This window comes from Tyto alba, unplaced genomic scaffold (genome assembly GCF_018691265.1).
Source record: "Tyto alba isolate M040663 unplaced genomic scaffold, T.alba_DEE_v4.0 Super-Scaffold_32, whole genome shotgun sequence".
Taxonomy (NCBI): Eukaryota; Metazoa; Chordata; class Aves; order Strigiformes; family Tytonidae; genus Tyto; species Tyto alba.
This window is the reverse complement of record NW_024881307.1, coordinates 2,626,164-2,647,383: the sequence shown is the minus strand read 5'-3', so window position 1 is coordinate 2,647,383 and position 21,220 is coordinate 2,626,164. Positions and strand designations below refer to the sequence as shown.

General features: G+C 43.0%; 1 protein-coding gene across 8 annotated transcripts in view; it reads left to right on the top strand.

Moving 5' to 3' along the window:
* ARHGAP32 (Rho GTPase activating protein 32) overlaps positions 1–21,220 on the top strand; it is a 258,295-nt gene that overhangs the window by 171,779 nt on the left and 65,296 nt on the right. For all 8 annotated transcript variants that reach the window (XM_032982271.2, XM_032982272.2, XM_042800645.1 and 5 more), the window contains 5 exons: positions 4,369–4,506; positions 6,592–6,684; positions 8,333–8,455; positions 10,663–10,740; positions 18,920–19,001. In XM_032982271.2, the coding sequence (XP_032838162.2) occupies positions 4,369–4,506; positions 6,592–6,684; positions 8,333–8,455; positions 10,663–10,740; positions 18,920–19,001 (514 nt within the window). The remainder of the gene's footprint in view (positions 1–4,368; positions 4,507–6,591; positions 6,685–8,332; positions 8,456–10,662; positions 10,741–18,919; positions 19,002–21,220) is intronic.

Below are 21,220 nucleotides of genomic sequence, written 5' to 3'. Positions count from 1 at the left end.
CAGTAGCACCCTGTCTGGTTTGAAGAGGCATTGATGGATGGAAAGGAGTGCTGTCTGCACAGGCACAGATTCAGCTGGAAACAGTCCTTTGCATTTTCATACATAGCGGGAGAGATCTGCAAATTTTTTATTATAAAAGTTTGGTTATCTGCTTTGTAAATGGAACGTATCACAAATATTGACAACAGATGAACTTCTTTTGTGTTAGCTGGGTGCTTCTGAGTAAGCCAGCGATGGCTCAGTACACGACAGGGGGAAGAACTGCTGCTTGCCAGATCCCAAGTGGAAACAGTTAAGTCTGCATAAAAGTATTCCTGCATGGGGCTAGCCTTGAGCTTATGGGAGCCCCTCTTAGAAATGAGTAAGGTTTTTGTGCTGGTCAGTTGAAGGGTTTAAGAGATGATGAAGCAAAGATTGGGGGTGTTTAACTATGGGAAGGAAAACTCAAAAGGATCTTTTAAAATACCCTCTTCTTAAATTTGCTTTCCCCAGTCCGACAGGAGCCAAGCGGTGCTGCAGCAATGTCCTGCTGTTAGTAATGACACCAAACCATCCCCGAGCTGCAAATGTCGTGCCGTGTGTTGGGCTCGGGAAGGAGGGGCCCGGGCAGCGCTGCCGCTGCTCGCTCAAAGTGTCCCCGGAGGGGCTCTGCTTAAGGGAGTATGTGCACATCTCCTGGATGTGCCTGCGTGTCCCCCTCCTCGGGCCGTTTGGCCAGCAGAGCTAAAAATATTGCTGGGGCTTGGAATCCTTGTCCCTCGGAATCCTGTCTCGTGCGAGGTGAAGCCTGGGTAGCTTTTTATGATCTGTGATCATGGTATAATGCTTTTAGTAATGGAAGGTTGAGATCTCTGGCTCAGTGGAAATTAAGTCATCAGTTAAGTAATCTCTAATAATTTTTCTTTTTTAGTGTGACGTTTCTTCTTGCTTTGATAATTGGAAAAAAATAAGCAGCTCTGTGCTTGTGTGTTGAAATCTCACCAGTCTTTCATCATACATTTAATCCTACACAGCATGCAAGAGTAGGGGAGAACAGATCGAACTGTAGTAAGAGTAGGAAAGAACCCAGATTTTCCATTTTGTGAGAAATTCCATAATTGTCGCAATGCTTTTCAATATGAATGTTTCTGTAAAATGAAATTCCAAAAAATCCTTTGATTTTGTTCAGGAGGGATTGTTTTTTTATAAAGTCAGTGTTCAATTTTTCCATTTAAAGATCGTGAAACTATTTTATGGCATTACTGAAATCTTCATTTGAGACTTGTTTTTTTATTTTTACGAAATTTGTCGTACCCAGGTTTGTAATTGAAGTTCTGAATCTGGGAAATCACTTGACTGTGCTTAACTTCACCCCTATTCTTATGTCCCATTGAAATTAATGTGATTTAAGAATGTACTACGTTAATTATTGATGGTCCTGATTTAAAGAATAGAAAAGTAATTATGGAATTGGAAAATTAGAGGGTGATCAAAAATTTATTTGAGCAACAATTTTTGGAAATCATTAAAAGGGTGAGGAAGGCATTTTTGCTGTATGAATATTATGTGCCCAAAGCACCAGTAATGTTTGGCTTTGCTATAAAACACAGTTGACAACGTGAGACCAACTTAACAGTCACTTACTTGTTTCTACTATTTTATTAACTCTCTAAATTACAAAAAAAAAACCCCAACCTTTTGCAAAACCCTTCTGGCACTTAAGAATTTGCAGGAAATGGGAGCAAGATGTACAATTTTTACATTGTTATAGTGAAACATTATAGTATTTTTGGTATTGAATGAGGTCACTGTTGTTCCTGCTGCTTTGGCTATGCAACTCTGGAAGCCTGGCTGAGAGAATTTAGACTTTATTTTCTCGTGATTTGTACTGGAGGTCTGAGGGGAAGCACTAAATGTTGTCCAGTTCCTTCCTAGATTGCTACAGTGATTCCTTCCTGTGAAGTTAATTGTACCTCTGTCTTATTTTTGCTTAAAAATTTGTCACTCAGGCTCCAAACCTGCAAGAACTTTGCTTAATACAACTTTTAGAACAACTTAAAGCATGTATGCTTTTTGAATTTAGTTACGGCAGACTTAAAACTGTAGGGTGTTAGGAAATACTCACATTGAGGGTGTCGGAATGACTTTCTGCCTTGTGGAAATTTGTGCTATTGCTCCCAAAACTGTGTTCTGTACTAAGACATCACGTGCCCAGCCGTTCCAAGGGGGTCTGAGGAATGGGCAGTCCCATCCCCACGAGTGTCCTGCGCTGCTCCTGCCCAAGAGCCTGAAATCCAGGGCTGGGATTGCGGCGTTGGGGCTGACCTAGCCCTTAGGAAAGGAGCAGAGAGCGGTTGTGGGCTCCAGGCACGTGCACCCACCCCTCTGATGGAAGATCCCGCAGGGATTTTGCAGGGATAGCTCAGCCAGATACTTAGCAGCTGCCGACCTGCTGCGGTTTTCAGGTACGGGAGCGGTGGGTCGGGGTTACCTCTCCACACCGTGCTCGGGCTGTGCCGCCTCGGTGCTCGTTCCACGGGTTGCGTGACGTGGGAGGAACCTGGTGGGGCAAGAAACACCACGGCTGTCCTCGGGTGAGCCGTCCCTGCTCGTTAATCAACTCCCTTGCCAGCTCTTCGTGGCCTCGTCACTATGATCGCGTAGCAGGACGGGTTTCATCCGAAGCAAGGAGCACGCTCTCCGTATCGTCCGTTCTCTCCACAGCTGGTCCTGCACATGGACCAGTAGCTTGCTGACCCCAACTATTCCCGTCTTGTAAATTTAACTCTTACTGTCTTAATTCGTGATAAAAAGAGACTGTAAGTCTACAGTCCAACATCTAAAATTGATGATAGATTTACAATCATTCGACAAATAAGTTTGTTATTTGTGTGGGTAGCGTGTGAGGTTGTATTTAAATGTCTGGTTACGTGCAGCAGGCAGAAGCAAATAAAGGATCACAGCGATTTCTCGGTCTGTTGTTTCTTACATTGGTGACTAAACCTTGCTCTGCCGAAGGTCATACTGGCAACTTCTCAAGAGAGCAGAAACCGCTTAATTGCGGAAGATGGAGAAATTGGAAAGGCTTGCATCTTTTTGAAGATAATTAGACTTGCACTCCTTTTTTTTGTTTTTTTTTTTTCTGCTTTAGATGAAAAGTAAGATGACATAACTTACAGAAATTACAAAGCATTTATGTCCTGTGTGGATACCAGGCTTGTGAATTATGAGTGATATGAAAGGAGAGCACACGGTCCGGAGTTGTCTTAAATTTGACAGAAAGCAGCTAGTATGCTGGATTATAGGTTTTACATTTACAATTGCCTTGCAGGCTTTGGGGATTAATATAAAAGTGATGCTTCTAACCTCCCTGATGAGCAAACGCCGAACTGTAGCTGGAGGCCGGAGTAGGTGATGCTTTTCCATGCCCCAGGTGAAGAGGGCACCAGCTGTAGTTCTGACAGCCACCTACAGCAGATCTGGGAGGTTTTTTCTTTGTAAATATGGCCATACTGTTGATTTTAGGAAAGGAGGACTTGAAAAAGGGCTTTGCACTTGAAATAGGAGGTGGGGAAGCTTTGTTAGAGGTCCACGGTCACTGAGTTAGTGCCCGGGTCTGTAGAACAGGAATAGTCTCATTTTAGGACCTGCATGGGAGTGTTGAGAGGATTAATGACTGTTCGTAAAGTGCTTTGACCTGTAAACTGCTGCATTATTACAACATTTTTTTATTGATCATAATAGCCCATGAAGCATTTAGAAGTAGTCACTAGCTATTAAAAGCTTCACAAAGCGAATTATGCTGTGCTGCCATGGTCCCTTCCTTGTCCCCTGAAGCAGTATGTATCCTGTCAGTATTTTAATTGGGGAAATGATCTGCAGTCAGGAGTAAATCTTCAGCTAGTGTTGTTACTCAGCATAGATTGTTTTTATTTTTTTAATTCAGCTGAAGATTTGCCTGGGGCGTCTGACAGAAATTTTGCAAGCTTCAGATCTCTGATTGTATATTCTTCTAATTTCACGCTATTTGTACAACCATTTTGTAATTTACATTTGTGCAAAGACACCTTGTGTATGAAAACGCTACAAAATCCTTGTAAGACGGGTGGAAGTTAAAAGCTTTGTTTGGGTCTCATAATGCTGGGCCACATCCAAACCCACGGTTAAATAATTAAAACAGGAACACTAACAGCTGGTTGGAGCATGAACGCCTGTCTATAAATTAAAACATGAAAATACTACTAAGGCACTTTGATCGCTTTCAAATGTTTTGGGAAGAAAGATGGCCAGATCTGTCTGCTACTTCTGCACAAATTTTCATTTTTCTTCATCTAACTGGGATTTGCTGCGGAGCTTCTAAAAGTGTGATTCTCTTTTTCATTTATGCAGGGGAGGAGCTGGATCGTGAAGCGGAGTTATGAAGATTTCCGAGTACTTGATAAACACCTTCACCTATGTATTTATGACCGGCGCTTCTCCCAGCTCTCAGAGCTACCCCGCTCCGATGCCCTGAAGGACAGTCCAGAGGTAAATGATCCACTTTGTAACCATTGGACGATATTTTCAGTTGTGTCCAAAGTAGTTTCAGCGTGGCCTGGGTTAGGTTCAGCAATCGGTTAACAAGATCAGTATGTGTTTCTACCCTTAATTTCAGTGATTGAAAGGGAAATGCCCTGTGAGTTCATATGAATCAATGTGCTGCTAAAAGTGGAATCATTTTGGGGAGTGTCAAGAAGGAAGCTGTCCTGTTGGTACCGTGAATAAGGATTTTGTTAAGTCTTTGGAAACTCTTTCGCTGATGGGGATATTTCCGTGATGTTAGCAACTTAACATTCCTTGGAAATCGTTCTGCTCTAGGGCTTCAGCACTGCAAGAGGGATACCATTTGGAATGCTAGACTTACATTTATAAACTGAAAATTCCTGAAGCTGGTTTTTAAGAGCATTTGCATTAATGCATTATTTAAATGGTCTTTAAGAAGCTTAAAGAGTGATTATTTCTTTTCCTAAATGAATAAGAGGTATTTTTCATTTCTTGGCTTACCTGGAACATGATGAGCTGGAATTCCTTCGGCTGCCTGCCGGTTGATAATTGAGAGATTTGTTCGTGTCCAAAGTAAGCTTCTGGAAAGTAGCAGGTGCATCTTGACTGCATCATTTCAGAAGATGTGGAGAGGGAGGCAATGTAATGCGCGGCCACAGAGGTTATTCGAGCCCCAGGAGAGCATGAAACAAAACTGTTCAGGCTCAGTCTGTCTGCGGGAAAAGCGTGTGTCACGGTGATGGGCAGTGCCCGTCACTTCATTTCACAGATCACTTGTCTCTGGGACCTGGAGTTGGGTGTTTGCCCCCTGTTACCAAGCCCAACTATGGGAAAATCTTGCCATGCTGTGTCGGGAGGCTAACGTTGCCTGCCCTCGAGGTGCGTAGCTGGGAAGGGAAATGAGGAAATTGGGGCCGTTCCAAGCCTTCAAAGGAGAATCCATCCGGGATCTGCAAATCAGAATCTGGGTTCTGTCAGTGCTGAGCGGGTGAGGATTGATTGCTTTAGAACAGCACACAGTGCCTGAAATCGGTCGGACTCCCACTGGAGTCTGCAGGGCTTTTGCCACTGAATATAGGAAGTTGATAATGCGGTCCCGTTGCTCATCAGAGAATCAGATTTATTAGTTGCTTTGGCTTAATGCAGGCTATTTCTGAAGGGAACGTAACGTTTCTAGTCTCTTAAATTCAGCAGAAGCAGCAATAGGATAATGAATTCCTGGGGTGGTTGTTTTTTAATTATATTTTAGGCATTCCTATCTCTTGTATCTTTATTTGTACAACTTCTTTAATATGTACGTTGTAGCATGAGCTTGAAAATCTGCATTATATCTGTAAGCACAGGAGATGTAAAGATGTTGAACAGCTCTACTGCTCTGTGAAATGTAATTCTGCAGCTGTGTGGTGTCTCGTACTGTATTTTTTATTTTTAATTGACCAGATTTGAACAGATATTTGAGGAGAGCAATGTTTTAAACAGTCCTACAAACTCTGGGCTACAATACTGCTTTATAACACTGTGAAGCTTAGGAAAGACCTCACTAGCTTCTCTTTAATAAAAACAAGTTTACTATTCTAGAAGGGACATTGCGAAGTGTATTTTTAAAACCCTCTTGTAGTATTTGAAATATTACTTCTTCACCAAGGGGTCAGTCTGAGTTGCCACATCCTTGAGGGTTTGCAAGTGGGTGGAAATAGCAGCCAGTGTTTTGTTTCACTAAATGGTTTTCAGATGTGTTTGATGGCCATAATGCAAATGATTTCTGTGTATGTGAAATTCATGATGAGATGAAGGCTTTAGATTGAAGGTATCTTGACATGAGAAATTGTGACAATCCACATATCTTATAAAAAAAACATTATGACTTTCACAGGGAGCTGCTGCTTTACACCTTTTTTGTGTAATCATTGTAACACTGTGTGTTAGTTTGCTGTCCTTCTCCAAATGACAGATTTCCTTGCAAAAGGGAATATATTTCTGTAACGCTAGCCTGTGCCAATGGATAATTTATGGTCTCTCCCAACTGTGGTGTATTAGTAGAAAAACTGTGTCTGTTCCTTTCTGTTCCAGCTTGTCACCCAGATGCTGATGGCTTACCTGTCACGGCTCTCAGCCATCGCAGGCAACAAGATAAACTGTGGGCCAGCTCTCACATGGATGGAGGTATAGCATGAAGCTTAAATTGTTCTTTGTTTCCTGACCTTAGCAGCAGAGCAAGCCATAAATGTGCTCTCTTGCCTTTCCAGAAAGAGGTATAATCCTTCCAGACCTATTGGTGTCACTGAAATGCTGTCCTAAAAGCTTTATTCCCCTTTTACCAGCATACAGGTGGCCACAGAAGGCATAGAACAAACCGAATCTGATCCAGTGTTAAGACTATAGGAGATTTTTTTCCCCCTTGCTTGGATTTTGTCACCCAAAGACTTACCATTCTGCTGATACTCACAAATGAAAGGAGGTGGCAGTTCTAGGGAAGCGGTGATTGGGTCTCTGAGCCGCCTGGGAATGTCCAGTTCCTGGCTGAAAACTCTGAGTAATAGGTTGCAGAAAGCACACGCATTCTTACACTCCTTTTTGGCAAGGCAATACTGCAAGTGTGGCAAACTTCTAGAGCTGCTGGAGCTGTCTCAGTGAGGGTGTTTGCCTGCCCTCTTCTTTTTCTTTTATTTTTCCTTGCGATAGCTACAGAAGCAATAAATATTCTCTGCTCCTGTTTGCCGTCTCTGTTGGTTAAACTGCTCAACAGAGCCCGCGTTGTGCCTCCAGTGGCCCTGCTTGTATATTGTGAATTGCAGCTGCAGCTTTGGTTTCTCTGTTAAAGGTCTTCTTCCATCTTAAACAATAGACCTTCTTGGGCACAGAGTGCAGGAAAGAATGGGGCTGAGTGATCAAGGCCACCTGCCCGTGTCGGCGGTGCTGTTGCTGGTTAGTCTGGGTAGAGATATGTCTGTCTTTCCACTGCCCGACGCTGCTGCTGTACACCAGGAATAGAAACAACTATTATTAGGCAGTTGCAATTCCTTTTTAAATGGTTGTGATAAGGATTGAGTGCGTTTTCCTGCAATTTTCCCCACTGATATCTTCCTCACCCTGAAATCCTTTGGGATGAGAAAAATCATGGAAACCTTCTCAGCACAAAGGGAGGAAGGAAGTTATAGAGAAAAACTGTAGAATTTACAGCAACACAGTGGACCTAGAGACTACAGCAAACCTGTTGCACATGCAATACAGAATAACACTTCTGATTAACAAAATTTTACACGAGCACAAAATGTTGAACGTAGGCTGATGATTGTAGCGAGGGGTGGGAGCCACGTTTTCTCGCAAGAAGAAATAAAAAGATGGGAGAAAGTTGAAAGTGGCTCTAGTTTTCAGTTTGACGGCATTTCTTCCTTACCTCAATGCCTCTCCTCGAGCGTTCATTCCACTTTGCAGAGGATTTTTGTAGTCACTTTTGTATTGCCATTTTAAGTACTTCAGGGAAAACAATACGATTTGGTGTTAGAGGGAGGTGTAAGCATCCACTGCCATGTCACTGTTGGTACACAAAGATGCACAAATACAGCATTTTCCTCGTTAGTTGGATGGGGACATAGAACCTTCTGAAACGCTCTCTGTGATTTGCTCTTTGGCTTCCTCTGTGGGCGCTGTGCCCTGCGCTGCCCCTCCGTGCTGCTCTCCTTGGCGGGGGGGCCCCAAGCTGCGCTGTCTCTCTGAATCAGCTTGAAGCCTCTGCCATGTATGAGCACCAACAAAATGCCCCCACGCTTGTCCTCAGCTGCCTCACGGTCTCCTGTGCTCTTTATTTCAGATTGATAACAAGGGGAATCACCTGCTAGTCCATGAGGAATCATCCATTAACGTTCCTGCTATTGCTGCTGCCCATGTTATTAAGAGATATATTGCTCAAGCAGCAGACGAACTGTCCTTTGAGGTAAATAATTAAAGCAGCTTACATGCCTTGTTGTCATATAGAGAAAGCGTAATGTGTGTGCGTGTGTCCTTCAGGAATATATCAGGATGCTCTCAGAATGTTTTGTGAGGTGAAGCTTAGAAGATTCAGTTAAATTTTCGTTTCGCAATGGGTTGGATACAGGGAGGAGGAGTTCAGTCATCTTTAAAATACAGCTTTTCTTGGCTTTAGTCTCTTCTGATTAAACAGATACTGCCAAGGACTCTTGCCTGGTCTCTGAGCAGCAGCAGACCCTGCATACTTTGTGCTGTGCAGCGTATGAAAAGTATGTTGTGTCTGTTGTGGAAGGCTGTCCACAAGTGTGTGTGTGTGTGGACATGTGCCAATTTAATTATTCATTGGCCAGTTTACACAACCTGTGTTCCTGTTAACAAGTTCGTGGCTAAAACCATTTTTAAGAGCTTCTGCTCCCACAAAAAGTGAACTGTCGAAGAGTTTGGTACTTAAAGGGCAGGGGATAATCTAAAACTGTTCTGAAAATCTTATTTGATGCAGAGTGGATAATCTAAAACTGTTCTGAAAATCTTATTTGATGCAGAGTAGGAGCTGCTGTGGAGCAAAGACATGGATGATCAGACCCTGGAAGTCTTTGGGTGTCTGGCTCTTGTCTATTCCACCCGGAAAGCAGCGTTTTATGCTCTGATTGTTTATGTGCAGTGCTGCTGTTATTGGAGCATTCACAGTGTTGTACTAAAAAGTGTGAAGGAAAACAGTGCCCGAAGGAGTTTTGGTGCTCACATTCTTAGCGAGCAGTACAGGAAGTAAAAATAAAAATAATAGTGAAAGTCCAGTGCTGCCAGGGTTTTGTTCATACTCAAAATCGAGGCAGTTATTAGCGTGCTAATCAGAAAGATATGTGGGTCTGTTGTCTTCCAAGTTCAAACGCATGCAGTGCGGGATACAGGCTGTTTGTCAGTGTCTCAGTGCTAATAAAAGCACTACGATGGCACTCCCTGCTTGTAAATCTTGGAGCTCTGTGCCAGCGGGCTAACTTGGCCTTGTAACTCTCATGCAGTCCAAGGAGTTGGTATGAGGCGTAGCATGCAAGGGGGAAACCAAGGCACGTGTGGCTTGCCAAGTTTATGCAGTGAGAAACCTTGGCAGAACAGAAGTGGAATATGATCCGTCGTTCTACGATGCTGCCTTCTGGTCCCTAACCCACACCATTCTCTTTATCCTTAGGCTGTTGTTAGTTCGAACAGGCAGTTGCTCCCCAATACTGAGGAAAATACCTGGCTTCTCTACTCCTGGTGGTGACAGCAGTTTCCTTACTGGCAATTTGCTTTGCTGTTGGTTTGCTGTTCCCTTGAGGAAATCACTTTGCTTCCTTGTGTCTCAGTTAGCCCCGTCTGAAAAATGGGGATGTGTTTCCTTCTTTTAAAGCATTTTGAGGTCCATCAATGGAAACCAGCAGGTTAAAGTTGGGTATTACTGTTAATTTTTACTATACCTAACTGCAATATTGACTTAGGTTCTGTCCCTTCTTCTCTGGCCTCTCATTCTTTATTATAGAGGCCACACATATCTTGATTCCCACCAAGCCAAATTTAGTGTTGATTATACCGATTTCCTTCTGAACTATTGCAGAATTACATTTTTTCATGGGAATGAGCAAAGCTTCAGAAAACCTGTTTGGTCTCGCTGGTCATTGTCCTTCCCGTTGCCGTAACACCACCCCGCCTCTCCTCTGCTCATTTTCTAATTAAGAAAAGCATGTCTTGATCGATTTGTGAACTATAAAGGGAGCTCTTAACTTTTTGCTGCGAAAGGAAACAAGGAGACATGTGTTGATGCCTACGTACTCTTATGTAGGACATGTAGTAAAAATTAGTTGGGCTACTTGAGAATATTTTTCCAAAGTGTTTCACACCATCCCCGCTTACTTACGTCCGCGGTTTAATCGGAACGCTTCTGTACCCTTTGGCAGAGAGCCTGCTGCTTTTCAGAATTGTTTCCTTATGAACAGCTGTATCCTGTCTGTTGTATAATGCAGTAACTCTTCCACCTCACAGTTTGACTCGACAAAGGCAGATGGCTCAAGGCTGGCATCGGTGCAGTTGCTCACAAGCCGTGCAGTTTTTTGCAGAGCTCAGGAGGGCGGTTAGTTGAATAGCACGTTCCTCCTAGCCCCGTTGCAAGCCGTGATTGATGTTGCCAATCTCTTGCAGGTGGGAGACATCGTGTCTGTTATTGATATGCCACCAAAGGAGCTGACCACCTGGTGGAGAGGCAAACATGGATTTCAGGTAGGCACAAGCATCAGAAGTGAGAGTACGACTTTAAATAGAGGCCAGAAGCTCGGCAGGGTGTCTGTCGAACCGCCGTGGCTGTGCAGGATTACTCGTGGATGCAAGCAGAGTGTCCCTGCCTTGGTGTAAGAGGACTTCACCTTTCTCTCTGGATTTGGGCTAGAGCAGACACGTGGGGTCTGTGGGAGTTAGGGGTGGCTGTGACCCTTTGATAGACAGCTGCCCTGATGCTGCTGGAAGCGTCCGCTGCGCCCCCTCCGAGGCAGCTGACACTGTTACTCAAATCATCCCATTCCTTCTGCTAAAACTACATCGGGCAGAACATAGAGGATTCGGGGAAAGCCACTTGATAAGACTCTGCCACTGACTTGGACAAGCCGCTTGACTAACCTCTGCTTTCACATCTGCATTTATCATGTAGTATTAATATTACTGGCCTCTCTAAATGTTAGAGATTTAGACTGAATTTTCAAAAGGTCCTAAACAAACCCGGCAACTGGGTACCAAAACTTAAGCTCTGAAATGGCACTTTCCTTCCAAAAGAGTTGTTACTCCCTAGCTTGTATTTTCTCATTAGGAAATTTAAAAAAAAAAAAAAAAAAAAAAGTCTTTATTTACAAAACAAACCCCAAAAGCTACTGGAGGTCAGGATAACTGATGTTCTACCTCCTCACACTGTATGTAGTGTCTCACGTTTCAGCTCTTTTCAAGCAGGAGGGATTTTCATACTGCAGTTGCTGTCTGTGAGTAGGTGGAATTACGAGTTTGCTCTGGAGAGGGTCAGAATTGACCCAGACCCTTGTATATTTTGGCCTGGAAAGTCTTCTGAAGGTACCTCAGATTTTCCCTGATGGACCTTTCTGTGCCAGAATCAGATTGTGGGTCTGCTGTCATTAATACCAGGGCTGTGTGCAACTGGATCTCCAAACACTACAAATCCCATCTGAATGGAGCGTTAGTTATACGATTACATTTCTGTCTGATTAGCCAGAGCACGTGAGATACAGCTTTTGTTGGCTTTATGTCAGTTGTGGGAGTTCAGATAATATCTCATTTGTAAAATCAGAGCGGTGTGGATGTATGATGCCTACTCTGAAATTAAATTGGTTTCTGGAATTAACACACTGGTATTTCCCAAACAAACTCAACTGTTCTTCTTCTAGTTTTGAACCGTGTTATGTCTTTGCAGGACTTTTGTTCTGATCTTAGAAGCCCCAAAGCTGTATTTGCCATACTATCAAAAATTAATGACATGCTTTAGTGCTACTTGGACTGACCAGCCCGTGCCGCGTTTAACTTCCCAGTGAATCAATAAAACAAAACTACTTTATGCACGAGTGCAGACACTTTGCAGAAAGCTGACTGATTGCAAGTGTGTGGGTATCCCCACGCAGGACGTCGATTCTGTTAGTCAGCGCGAGCTCCCTGCTTGCCATCAGGCTGGCTGAAATTGTGACTGGCTATCACTGGTGATTAAAGAAAGAAGCAAGAGAGCTCTTCTGCAGTTTGTCACTGCCGTCTGTCTCTCGAATCGCAGCAGTCCTATTGTGCTTCCCCAGCATAGAGATATGTTGATGAGCAAACAGCTTGAAAAGGGGTTTGTCTGTAGCCGTGCCCAGTCTACTGGCACAACAGATCTGAACAGCTGCAGGAATAGAGCACTGTATTTTGGCTTAACAAAAAATTAGGGGTGGAATAATCTTGGCGTCTTAAATTGTAAGCAAGAGCCGTTCACAATGTGAATGAGATCATGGCTGCTGAACTACACTATTGGAAAAGCAGCAGCTCGAATACATGTTTCAGTAGCTCTCAGGGTGTGTTTGCACAAATGCAGAAAATGAAGTTAGCGTGTTTTAAGAAGTTACTGCGTGTCAGCTGAGGGTAACAGGCCATCTGTATGCTTTCTGCTCCTGCTGACTGCGGAGTTAAAGCTGGTTAGCTCAGGGGTGGTTTTCAACAGCTGTATCTCAGTTGACAGGCAGTAATTTCATAAGCTATGCTAACTCAGTTATTGCTGCATAAACATATCTCTTCACACAAGCATGGATCTGATTTGCAGAGAGGTGCATTTTTTCCTGTGAACTGACAGTTTTTGTCATTCCTTTGAAATGTACTTACCAGAGCTTTTCATTTCCGTGAAACACCATCAACATTGTACCAAGAGGGGTTTTTAACCTGTATTTCAAGCTTAAGGGCCATAAGCTGTGAGTGTCCAGAAAAAGTGCATTTCCTGATGTAATGGAGTTTTTTGACCATACTAACTGCTGCAGTGGAGAAGAGAGTTTGGAGAAAGGGAATTTATCTCTGGTGTCCATACACCAGACCTGGAGATGTGTTACAGTTCAGTACAGAAGTGCACTTGATAAATACTTTAAAAGAGTGTATAGGTAAAGAATGTTGTTACAATAATATATATAAATACTGATGAAGCTGTGCAGCTTTTAAAGCATTTATTATAGGCAAACAATTCTGTGTCCATTTAGGAGCAATAGCCATTGCAAACGTGATAGCAAGCTGTTGATCCAGTCATTTTAATTAATAAAATAAATCAACAAAGACTGTCTTGCCAGATAGTTGTGCTTCTGAGAGCAGATAAAAGGAGGAGGTCCAAACAAATGATTGGACAGTTTGTTTGTGTTACTTTTCAGGTTTTTGCTTTGTTCTAGTAAAGGAGCAAGGTTTTATCAAATGGATCACAGCTTACATTGTAAATCATGTCTTGATAGGATGATAGAAAGGTTTTGCCAAACGCGGAAAAAAAGTTACTTCTTGACTTAAAATAACTTACCTGGTTTTGTGCATTTAAACCATCTGTGGCTTGTGTATGTCTGGGCAGAAGCGCATTCATTTCGGCCTGTCCCCCCATCTATTAGAATAATTAAAGGGTTTCTCAATGTTGTGCAAATGAAGAAGAGGCAGGTCTACAGGTGTGAACGGAAAAGCAGATCTGATGGGCTGCGAGCATGTTCAGTGGGAACTGCAGCTGTGATTCAGCGTGCAAGTCCATTAATTCTCTGCCAGCCAGAGCTGTCCTTCAGGAATGAATCACCAGTTTTGTTACCTTTCAGATTTCTGTGTTACAGTTGTTGAGTGCCTTCCTCCCAATACCTGATCCAACGACTGCATTGCAAGGCAAGGCATAATCCTGTGCGGAACAGAACCACCCACTAGGCTTCTTATCATTTTCTCTGGTTGAATTAAAATGATTTTTAGATTTTTTTCCTCAAGCCTTTTTCTTTTGAAATGCCCTTAGTGAGTCACTGCTTTCATTGCAAGATTGTTACCTAAATTACAGCCACCTCCATGTAACAGCCTTCCAGCCCTCTTTGTTCTCCTCTTCCTTTTCTTCATGCTTTGTCTTTTCAATCAGTAACTCTGTTTCAGACAGCTGAATCATTAGGGACAGGCCCTCTTTTTTTTTGATGCACAACTGCCTTTTGATGTTCGGAATAATTCTGGGGTTTGGGTGTAGTTTTATTAGTTGCACAGCTGCTGGAGGTGACACAAACCATGCACAGGAGTGTGCGTGACCAGAAGGGGACTGGACTATTTTTTTTTTTTTTTTTTTTTAAATCAGCCTGTGCTTACCTGAGCTTGAACTGGTTGAGAAACTGCAGGCCCTTGCTTTCAAACCATCTTCCGTGCTGAACCTGAACACAGTGATGCCACAGGCAAATCTGTGCAGGAGCCCAGTAGCCGTGTCACCAGTGCCATCGTTTCTCAGCCAGACGGCCACCTCCCCGTGCAGGACGGTGCCAAGGGCAGGAAGGGATTGGACAAACTTACATCTGAACTGATTTGCCACGAGTAGCCTGCTCTGCCCTGTTTTGGCCCGTGTCTGCCGGCGTTTCCCCAAAGTGCAGCTGGCATACCGGTCAGAAACGGGTAATTAACACGTGTTATCCACACCATTTTTTTTTTTATTTTTTATTTTTTTTGAATGGATAAAAGAAATTAGAAGAGCTCTGTGGTCAGGCTGTTCAGCTCTCTTTTACAAGAATTCAGGATAAGAGGACTAACAGCCCTGTTCCTCCTGTAACTGATGCCCCTCTAAGATGGGTATCTCCTTAGTAGGAGCTGCCCTGGTACACCAGTTGTACTCCAGGAAAGTAGGCGAGGGTGCCCTAGCCACTACTGCATAGTTACATGGCAAACAGCATAGTGAAAATCCTGCTCGTGAAAGCCGAGCAAGCAATAAAAAGTTGATGTTTCACCGTTAGGTCTTGCTAGCTAGCATGATTTTAAACTAACGGAGAAAAAAAATTTTTAATAAAATTCAAGCCATGCTTTACCCTATGTCAGTACCAAAAAACCCCAATCAAAATGGCTCAGTGTTTCATTTGCCATTTATGTTGCTGCTGCTTCCCGATTTGTTTGAATTCCCTCCTCCACCCTGAAAATTATTAACTGTTACTTTGACTTTTCCCCTTAAAGCCTCATGTATCTTCCTGCTTTAGCCGATGCTGGCAAAAAAGATACGGTAGCTATTGCAGAAATGTTTGCATACAACAGTAGCCTATGCTTTCCTCCTCTGAATAAGGTGTGTAGTGATTTTTTGAACCTTTAGATGACCTTGTATTTATCTAAATATATACTACCCTTGCTATTAATTTTTGTACATTGCCAAATCCTTTAATCCTGGCTCAAGCTCTAATAGTGCCTTGCTACATCTGTTGAGATTAACTCTTGGACTAAACTCATTTATTTATACAAAATCATGGAAAACTTTCCATGGGAGGAAAAGCAGCATCTTTTAAGTGGGTGGGAATAAGGCACAAGCTAGGAGTTATGACCCTGAAGATGATCTCTTGGGGACCTTGCAAAAAAAGTTAGAATAAATAAGTCAGAAAATGTAAACCGTGAGAACTATTACCGGTAAGTTAACATCAGAGAGCTTGTCAACGCTAGCACAAGTAAAAATTCTCTTTCCCTAAGAAATCCATTATAATTATTGGTTTTGAACATGGCAAAAGTGATGCATTGAGAACATTAGGTGTTTTATTTGGGAGAAGTTCCAAGATACCTAGAAGCAGTGACATAACTGTCTTGGGTCTTCTTTCATTTCCAAATTCATGTTTAGCATTGTATATCGCATCCAGAAACGGGAGGAGCATTATGTTAACAACCAAAGGCAAATGAGCTTTTGATTACAGTGTGGGATTTGGGGCTGCATTTAGATCCACCATTTTTCATTATGATTAATGGAAGGCTGGTGTCCAAGTACTTCAGGTTTCTTTACACATCTCAGGCATAGACGCTGTGGGCAATTAAAACAATTCTCAAAGCATCAAAAAAGAAAGAAGTTAATATCACTTCAGCTATGGAGTCACCCACATGTATCATTTGTGTGATGGGGCTGAGACTTTCACTGATGGGTACATTTTTCCTAACTTGAAAAATCATCTCCTGCATCTCTTGCACAGGAAATGTCCAAGAGAGCCTCACTCTTAGCTATAGTAAAGTATTTAAAAGGCATATAAAGTATTTTGTTTGAATACCAGTACTTTTTGTGTTTGTACCAGTCAGCCTGTTTCTCAACCTCCCCTAGCAAAGCAGCATCGCTGAGCTATGAGCTGCCTGACGAAGGGCCCCTGTGTGTGATGCCAGTATCCATGCTGGATTTCTTGTGCTAATCGCCGTGTTTCCATCTATAAACTGCACAGAAATCACCACTACATTATATAATTCCAGGATATCGTCTCCTTGCAGAACTGGCACGGCCAGCTGAGTGAGTGGTTGGGTGAAGCCATACCTTACCTTGGTTTTTGGATTGGCCCTTTGGTTCTGTGAGTCCCCTGAGCAGGAGGGCGATGCGCAGGCCAGTCTCAACTGCAGGGACCCTTCGATGGGGGAAGCGAGGTCTTACCGGTCCACAGTGCTGCTGTGACAAGTTCTCTGCCCGTGCTGTCGTAGCCGTAACAACAAGCATATTCTGAGTCTTTAACATGAAGTATGATGGATTACAGTTTGTCCCCTTACTTGGACAAAAGGTTACCTTGCTGGATTTTGGGGGTGTGGGAAGAAGTGATCGGGTATTACTATTAACTGTTGCTTCCCTTAGGGAATTTGGGATACTTCTCAAGTCTGGGGTGCTTACCTGGACACGCCACGCGTGACAGTGCTGCTAACTAACTTGGAGGCTTAAGGGTGAAAATCAACTCGGAGCGGGAAGATTTTTTTGATTTGATTTGATTTTTTTACCCCCTTGGAGACAAAATTGTGCGAGATGACTAAATAGAGAAGGGCAGCTCCCGGATCCGCCCGGGCCCTGCAGCGCTTGACCAAACTGGGGCTGCGGGAAGTGACTCGATGCTTCCAGCTCTCCAAATGACCTGCCTGCCACGGGGTGGGAAATCCTGCCTCGGACAGGGTGTCTCCGGAGGGTGCTGGTGCTTGAGTTACGTGTCACGGTACAGAAGCTGTGTTGGGTTGAGAGAGAAAAAGGTCTGGAGATACGGACTAAAGGTCCAGGTTGCCGAAGGCTCTGGTCTGGCTTGACTTTCACTTGGGACCACAAGAAAGAAGGATGACGCTGTGAAGTGGAGAGAAGGTTGGGATGCTGGGAAGTGTAAAACTTCAACCTCGTCACATCCTAGCCCGAATCCTTAAACAGTGAAAGGGAAATAATTTCACTTCTCCCCGGATGTGGGGACCTCTGAGTGACATGTGAATTTCTGCAGGCACATCCTATTTCAACACACTGTTAAGATCCTCCCCATACTCCAGTCTTTAACCCTTATTTAAACAGTCTCTCCAGCATTTCTGAGTTAGGGGGGGATGCAGGGGAAAATGCTGCGTTAAAGGTCAGTTGGGAACGCTGCAAATTACCGTTTGAAAATAATCAGTCCCAGGACCTTGCTGTGAATTGGACCCTTGGAGATGTCTTCACTGTCAGTGATGCTGGCAGCAAAGAAGCTGCTTTCACTGCCTGTCAAAATTTTTTGCACAGCCCTGCTATGTGGTAGCCCAGGGGTGGGTCATTGCTTTTGAAGCATCTTCAAATAGTCGCCAAGGGGAGTCTTGCCTCTGGGGTTTCTTTCTGGAATATTCTTTCTGTTTCAGCTCGATTAGCAGATACACAGATAAATCGTAATGGTTAACCAGCTCCTGCAGAATGTTTGTCAGCTGTTCTCTCAAATCAGTTTTCAGTAATGGATACGTGGCACTACTCTCCCTTGTCCTTTGCTGACAGGGAAACTGAGGCACAACAGTTGCACCGGCTTGTCCATGTTCAGAAGCAGATACGAGAGTACACACCAGGAGTTCTGGCTCTTGTTAGAGATTTTTTTTTTTGCTGCATCATGCTGCTTCTTCTAAAAATACCTGCCTTTGTTTCTAGACAAATTACTGGGTTCTTACTTATAAACATAGAACTCATTTTAGTCTATGTATATTTTACTAAACTTGTTCTCTAAGATTAAATTGAATTCCGTTTAGTTAGAACCACATTGAACATTTTAGCAAGATCTTTAGACATGCTTAATTTGAATGTTTCAGGAGTATCACTTGTTACCCACGCCCATCAGCTCAAGTGCAGGCACTAAGGCTAGGACACAGTAGAGAGCTTTGTGCATTCAAAGTCTCTTCTCTAACTTATCGTACGAGAATATGTGGGCTTTTTCTGTAATGGGACTATACAGGCATGCAAATCTATTCACCCACATTTGATTTCAGTTTTCTAAAGGAATAAAATGCTAAAGTGCTTTTGAATATAGTATTTTGACAGTGAAAAAAGGTCAAGTGTTGGTGAGATTTCAGTACAGATAATTGAGATGCTAAGGGCTGAAACATCTTGCTCTCTTCATTAAATTTCATGTTACATACATGCAGCCAGGTGCAGGAAACCCAGCTAAAGTCTCTCTGTGTCTCTCAAGTTCCACTTGAGATTCAAGGGTGCGTAGCACACTTGTCCTCTCCCTTCTCTGTTGCAAGTTAAGTATCTCTGTCCTGTGTGCCAAGCTTAGAAAAGAGACTTATAACTATATTTTACAGATCTAATTACCTGGTTTGTAGAATTTTGGGCTGCAGCATTTTGAAAAATCATTTCTTTTATATTGGATAATGTTATGGAGCATCAGGGAAGGAGCATCAGTTCAAGGAAAATGTTTAAGAATTGTTCAGATCTTAAAACCCCACTACATTCAATACTCTGCCTCTCTTTCTGTTTTTACTACAGGTTGGATTTTTTCCTAGTGAGTGTGTTGAACTAATTAACGACAAAGTTCCTCAGTCCGTGACCAATTCTGTGCCAAAACCAGGTATGTGTGTTAAGTTTTACGATGCAGTGAAATCAAATGGAGTTATCTTTTTGGTGTTCTGTGTTTAATATCTCCTTTACACATACCGTGTTATACTCTGTGTGTTGATCATCCTTTATACATACTACGTTTTCCTTTCTGTGTGTTGATCATCCACACGTTACCTCTCTCTGAATAGTTCCACTGTTGAATGTCTTTCACCTGTGGTGTTCTGTAAGCTCACATCAGCGTCCATCTCCTGCATGATATGAAAGATTTTAAGCTTTTAAGAATTTAAGATACCTTCAGCAACCTGTAACTAGTGATTCCATGCAATATCCCAGTTCTTGGTGCCCAGAGAGTGCTGTGTGTTAGGGTTTTTTTCACACAGAACATACAGGTGACCCAAAAATGTTTATGCTGACTTAGACAGAATAGATTAATTAAGCACCGGAAGCTTCTTTCTGTCTGAGGATTGATGGAGAAAGTCAGATATAACAGAACTTGGAATCCTAATTGCTTCTGCTCTGGGTATATGACTCCATCTACTTCCTACTGCCTTCTGGACAGTTTTGTATTGTATGAAATACAGGCAAATTAATACCAAGCTCTGCTGAGGAAAGGAAAAATAAATAGAAAATGAGATCTTGGATCTGATTCTCCTGTCATCCTAATATACACTGGAAGTGAGTGCAGTTAGATGTGCTGGTGTAACCGAGATTTCTGCAGAATTTACTGGTGCTGAAGCTTTTGTTTAATTCTTCCAATTTTTTTAAAAAAAATCTATATTTTCAATAAATATCTGTATATCTTTTGTATCAAGAGAAGCAGTTTGAAATTGCTGATCTTTCTTAAAACGTTATGCAGCTGCCAAGTCGAGTTGGAAAGCTGGTTAACTGGTGTTCTTTTCATCCGTTTTCTCTATTTTAATGACATTCCTTATCTTATAAGATTGCTGACTTGATACTTTAAAACAAATAGACATGATTCAAAAGTTTGACTTCTACTAAGGGAAATGCATTTTATCAGATCTTGTGTTACAGCTTGGAACTTTCGGTTCAGTGGTGAAAAGTCATGAACACCCTGGGCTATCAGTGCACCGCATCAATCTGCGTGCTTCAAAGAGCTGACAGTTTGGGGAAATAGTTTTCCGAGCCACTGGTATCTCCAGCCTTTGTTATTCCTGGGAACATGCAAATGTGTTTGCCAGAATCAGTGTCACAGAGATCACTGGCAATTCAGAGTGCTGCAGCAGGTGGTCATTCCATAAATCCAGTATCTGCCTTTTGTTGTTTGATCTCTAAATACTGCCATCAGTCACCCCTCTGTACTCTGTCAGCTAAAGCATGTAGACAAGGGCAACTTTAAATCGAAATACGGGCCAGGCTGATAGATACAATCATAAGCAAGTGTTTATTATTAAATATGGCTCAGGCAATTAAATGTCATGCACTGCTAGTGAGTGGTTTCTTGCTATGCTTTAACCAGAGATAATGAAGCTGCATAGATTAATAGATTCTATTTGGCTTTAACAACACGCTGGGGGGTGGGTTTCCTCTTTCAGTCCTGGGAAACGTTTGTTACGAAGTTGATACCAAAAGCCCAAGTCCTATTAAAAGTAATAAGTTGAAAGATACTGCCAAGTCATGAGACTGTCCCTGTTGACCTTCCCTGATAGTTGTTCTGTGCCTACAATTAAAGGCAAAAGACTACTCTAGAAGAACGCTAACGAGCTTTCAGATGTAGGGATCGCTAGAACCAGCGTTGGAGCTGTTTCTGCAATCCTCCCCTGCCCTTCCTTTGCGTGCAGAATTTATGATACCATTTCTCTTTGTGGCGTTAAGCTTTCTATTTTTTCCACCTTGGGAAGTAACAGTATTTGTATGGTGGAGGCCGAAGTCTGGAAGGCTCTTCCTCAGCTCCTACAGAAGTTGTGACCTGGCGGGGGCTGGGAGTCAGAGAGGAGGTTCCCCCGTAGTTCAGGCGTGTTGAACGCGACGTTGGAGAAGTCGAGGAACCTTTCTCTTTCCTGGAAGAAAAAAAAAAAAAAAAAAATGCGTGAAATGCAGAAGGGGTGAGAAGATGAAGGGGGAGGAAGGCGCTTGGGTTTCCTGGGCTGGGTCCGAGGGGCCGAGCACAGCCCGGGAGGTGGCACGGGGGCAGGAGGGAGTTGCCGGAGCCACTGCGGAGGAATGGGAAATCCAAGCTTTCCAAGTGGTTCCTCCAGAGCCTCCCCAGGA